At 35.3% G+C, this 5,196-nt stretch overlaps 1 protein-coding gene across 1 annotated transcript; it reads right to left on the bottom strand.

Annotated features, from left to right (window-relative positions):
- LOC110265493 (protein MAIN-LIKE 1-like) lies at window positions 849–1,684 on the bottom strand. The gene is made up of 2 exons (XM_021108409.1): window positions 1,358–1,684; window positions 849–1,264 (listed from the first exon to the last, which is right to left on the bottom strand). The coding sequence occupies exons 1-2, from the start codon at window positions 1,657–1,659 to the stop codon at window positions 1,135–1,137; spliced, it is 432 nt and encodes a 143-aa protein (XP_020964068.1). The 5' UTR covers window positions 1,660–1,684; the 3' UTR covers window positions 849–1,134.

A 5,196-nucleotide genomic window follows, 5' to 3' on the forward strand; every position in this document is an offset into this window, starting at 1 on the left:
CAAGCCCTAAATCATTACTAGCAGTTTATTTTACCTGCACTAGGCGCTGGATCCTCGTCAGCAGCATCGTCATCCTCATCATCACCCTCATTCTCATGCTCATCCTCATCCTCATCCTCATCCTCATCCTCATCCTCATCCGCATCCTCTGGATGGTCTACTAGGTAGTTATCAGTCTCATCATGAACTGCTCTATTACTCTCATCAATCAGAGTCATCAGAATACGTCTAGGGTTTCCACTTTGTATGATCCCTCCCGCCGCTTCAGCACTTCTGCTCGAGTCAACAGACATTTTGGCACCAGAATTATCAGATGAAGTGCGAACTCGAGATCTCAAATCCAATGACCTTCTAGCTGGAGTAATACCACCCAAATGTGCTTGATGGTCGGTGGGAATATCAACATAATTACCTGAATGTGAGTGGTGCGACCCCGATGCCATGAAACCAAGCAGCTGACTGAATGAAGGTTTCTCTCCATACTCAAACTGTGGACCACCCCAATACTGTTGATGTGCTAGGACTGACGCTGAGTAATAATCAGACGGATGCGTGTCAGGAACATATGGTGCAAAATACTCAACCCCCTGTTGGGGCGGTTCTGGTGGCGGTGGTGGTGGAGGTACTGGTGCCGGTTCCGGCTCCGGTGCCGGTGGTGGTGGTGGTGGTGGAGGACCTTTTGGATTCTCTTCAAATACAAGGTTCGACAATTGCAAGTGGTCACCAAATGCTTCTCGGTACCAATGCATGTAAATTTTCAATGGATAATGTAAATGCTCCAAGTCATCAGAGAGAGTGTGACTATACCGATTGGTCCACTGCATCACCCAAAGAGAGTGGGTATCGGCCCAATCTTGATTCTTAGGCCCAGTTAGAACTTCGCCGTGTGATGCACCTAGATCCCGCTCTTGATTAGGAACACCCTGTGTCAATCCAAATTGCCTCCTGACTCTATCAGTTGCATGCCACTCGATGCATTCAAAAGATATAAGTGGCACTGTGGCACTCCAGATAATCGAATTATGACGGATGGCTAAAGGAATTACGTCTGGGTCGATGTATCCAATGCCATAAGCCTGCCAAATAAACTGGACACATCTAACCAGTCAGATGATTACACAACAATTAATTCACTTAACAAGTTACATAAGGTACTTGTATTTTACAAAATACATGTCCTTCTTGTAGATCATCCAACAACCTCCTGTAGTGCGCAAGCGTTTTATATCGGTAGGCATAGTTTTGACGGTCCCAGTTATGCCATCTGCCGACGGACAATCCATTAGTTAACTTATCTTACCCTAAACAAAATACAATTTCTATCAATTCTTTCAATGCATACTTTAATCAAAATTACCTGTTTGCAATTGGAAACACTCGGGGATTGCCAGGAATCGGCGCTAGAAATGGTAGTCGGATCCAAGCCCAAGTGACCAACAGTGTCAGTGGACCGTCCATCTCCTTGCAGTCGACACGAGTTGCCCTACACAATGATCTATACAAGTGTGTCAGGCATGCCGAACCCCAACTAAACTGTATGATCCCACCGAAGTTCCAGAGCAAAGGTAAAAATTTCCAGTGCACCGCTGCACCCGACTTATCTGCAAACAGAATTGTCCCAAATAACAACATTATGTGACACTTTACATACATCTGCATGTGCACATCATCATTCAACACTATACGATCTTTCAAACCCCTAAACCACTTTAATTTTATAAATCTCCCTCTACAGTCCGTCTTCCTCGGTGCAATTCCAAATTGGTGCAAGCACTCGGCTTCCAATGCCTCAAAGCTACTCATGGTCGGACCTGTAACCGGAAGACCATTTGTCGGCAGACCGAGAATTACCGCCACATCCTCCAAGGTCACGGCACACTCACCAACCGAAAAATAAAAAGTGAGTCTCGGGCCGCCATCTCTCAATCAGAGCATTAATCATTGCTGACTGACCTTTAATAACTCCAATTTGGGATACATAATAAAATCTAGTCTCGCGTAACTGTGACTCAACAATTTGGTTGTATGGATCCGGCGGGTGTAAATGATCGCACATCAACATCCTTGAAGCCTACAATATCACATTTCCGTTATAAGAACAAGTATAATATAACTATATTATTCAAAAACACAATTATCCTTAACATGTCCATTATAACTAATTCCCAACATAATTGCATTTCAAACATACACATTAAATCTGTTATACAAAAATCCTTCAATCATATTCATTACCTTATAACAGAAATTAATTAACCTTACACAGTAAATCAGCCTCTATTATTATTATTATTATTATTATTATTATTCAACTTATTATTATTATTATTATTCAACTTATTATTATTATTATTATTCAACTTATTATTATTATTATTATTCAACTTATTATTATTATTATTATTCAACTTATTATTATTATTATTATTTAACACAGCATAAAATCTAAGTTTAGTTATTACTAATTTATTGTGTAAATTTTACTGAATTAAAATTCAATTGTTAATGATCATAAATAAAATAATTAATTAAATTTTTATTATTAATCATACTAATTAATTAAACTCAATTTACTAACTAACCATATCATTCATACATACATACATACAAGGTTTATTCCTATTTTAATTTCTATTTCTAACCACCTAATAATAAAATCATACATACATACATGCTTAATCTCTACTTAGTACCATTATAATATATATTGCTAATAAAATCTAAAATTATCACTATTATTATCATTAAATCAGATTATTAAAAAATAAAAACTTACATAATTTGGATCTCCAAGATAATTAACAATATGAAACTCTGGTTGATTTACTTCCTTAATTTTTTGTCTTCTTGGTATTTTTATTCAAATTTTTCACCATGATTGTTGTGGTCCAACAATGGTGAAATGGTGGGGTTGAGAGTAAGCAGAAAGGGATAGTTTGTGTGAGAGTGAAAGAGATAGTGTTGGGAGGGTGAAAGAGATAGTGAAAGAGGGGTTTTGAGTGGTGAAACACGGATAGAGTCACGGGCCACCTAGAAGCCAGGTGCATGCGTGACGCGTGGCAAGGGGTCACCAATCGGTGCCACCGATTTGTGCACCATCCGCTCCCTGAAATCGGTCCCACCAATTTCCGCCCCCCATCGGTGCCACCGATTTCTTCGACAACGCCGTCACATCTCGGTGAAATACCCTAAAGCCCCATAACGCTACGAAACTCCTTCAACGGCTCCATATCAAAATTAAAAAACTCTCAAACATCAATACTTTAACTTCTCAACCAGATAGTTCAAAGTCAAAGCACCCATGACTTAATCCTGAACAAATGGAAGTATATCATTTGATAAGAGATCCGAAAATTTGACCAATGATTTAGAAGTTTCATCGTAAAAGAGATGAAATTCGTCGAACTTATCTTAAAACTGGATCGAATCAATCAATACTTCATAATTATCTGTTCTCAAGTGATAAAGTCATCGTCGTTTTCAAGTTTCTTGGTTTAAATTATACCCTTCATAGTTAGAGTATTCTATTAAAGATGATGTTATATATTGTTTACTTACCTATTTGCTAAGAAATCTTCAACTAACATAGGTTCAAATGCCTTCAATAAAAATGACTTCAGAAATCGGAAGAAGGTAAATAGTGGGAAGAATTGTCTTCTTTTAAATCACATTGGTAAAGGTCCCAATTGGTTCCATCACAAGACAACAAAATCGTGTGATGATTTGATGAAACAATCACAACATATTAATACACTTATGAAATGACAAGCATAAGAGAAAATTGAGAATAATTAACGTGTAGACTTTGAGCATCTATTAATTGTATTAGATGGTTGAGTTTTTAAGGTTGTGCTTATAGCGGCCATAATGAAAGCTCGAGTTCACATAATCGAGATAACTTTATTGAATTGTTTAAAGTCTTTGGGATCTTACAATAGTAGTGTTCAAAAACTTGTTTTAAAAAATGCTCCTAGATTTGCTAAATATACTTAAGCAATGTTCAGAAGAAATTTCTACATGTTCTTGCTACAATAGTGAAAAACTCAAATAGAAAAGATATGAGAGATGCCAAATTTTGTATCATTATTGATGAAGCTCGTGATGAATCTAAAAATGAACAAATGGCTATTGTTTTGTTGATATAAAATATTTAATTTATTCGTGAAGGCTTCTTTGATCTTGTACATGTTAGTGATACTAGTACCTTGACTTTGAAAAAAGAATTGGTGTTTGTGCTTTCTATTTATAATCTCCAAATTGAAAATATTTGAGGTCAAGAGTATGATGGTGCTAGCAATATGAGAAGAGAATGGAATAGTTTACAAGCTTTATTTCTCAATGATTGCCGACAAGCATATTATGTCCATTATTTTTCTCATAGATTATACTTAGCACTAGTAGCTGCTTCAAGAAAAGTACTTCAAATTTATGAATTTTTTACACAATTGATTGGTATTGTTAATTTTATTGGTGCATCTTATAAATGATGTAATCAACTACAAGAAACTCAAAAAATTCAAAATGCAAAATTGATTACCAATTATGAGCTAAAAACAAGTTAAGGTGCAAATTAAACAAAGTGGGCATTTTACAAAGAGCTCGAGATATAAGATGGAGTTTTCACTTTCATTCAATTTGTAGTTTAATCAGAATGTTTATACCTATTCATATCGTTCTTAATAATATTATTGATTATAGTACAACTTCTTCTCAAAGAAGTGAGGCTTATGGTGTCAATAAAATATTTGAATTTATTTTTGCATTACATTTGATGAAGGAAATTATAAGGATTACTAATATTTTGTACCAAGTATTATAACAAAAATCCTAAAATATTTTGAATGCAATGCATGTTGTTTTCATATTAAAACTACTTTAAAATTTGAGGGCTAATAATCGGTGCAATTTACTTGAGACTGTTAATAAATTTTGTGATAAGTATGAAATTGACATCCTTAATAGGAGTATACAGTATATAGCTGGAAGAGGTTGATCTCATCAATAAAGATAATAATTAAGCATCATTATCGAGTAGATGTGTTTTTGGCAGCAAGTGATTCTCAAATACAAGAGTTAAATAATAGATTTAAAAAAAAAATTATGGAGCTTTTGACTTTAAGTACTGCTGTGAATTCTAAAGACAATTTTAAGTTGTTTAATATTCAGAATATATGCAAGTTAGCTTAAAAGTTTTAT

The sequence above is a fragment of the Arachis ipaensis genome, chromosome B08, assembly GCF_000816755.2.
Source record: "Arachis ipaensis cultivar K30076 chromosome B08, Araip1.1, whole genome shotgun sequence".
Lineage (NCBI taxonomy): Eukaryota > Viridiplantae > Streptophyta > Magnoliopsida > Fabales > Fabaceae > Arachis > Arachis ipaensis.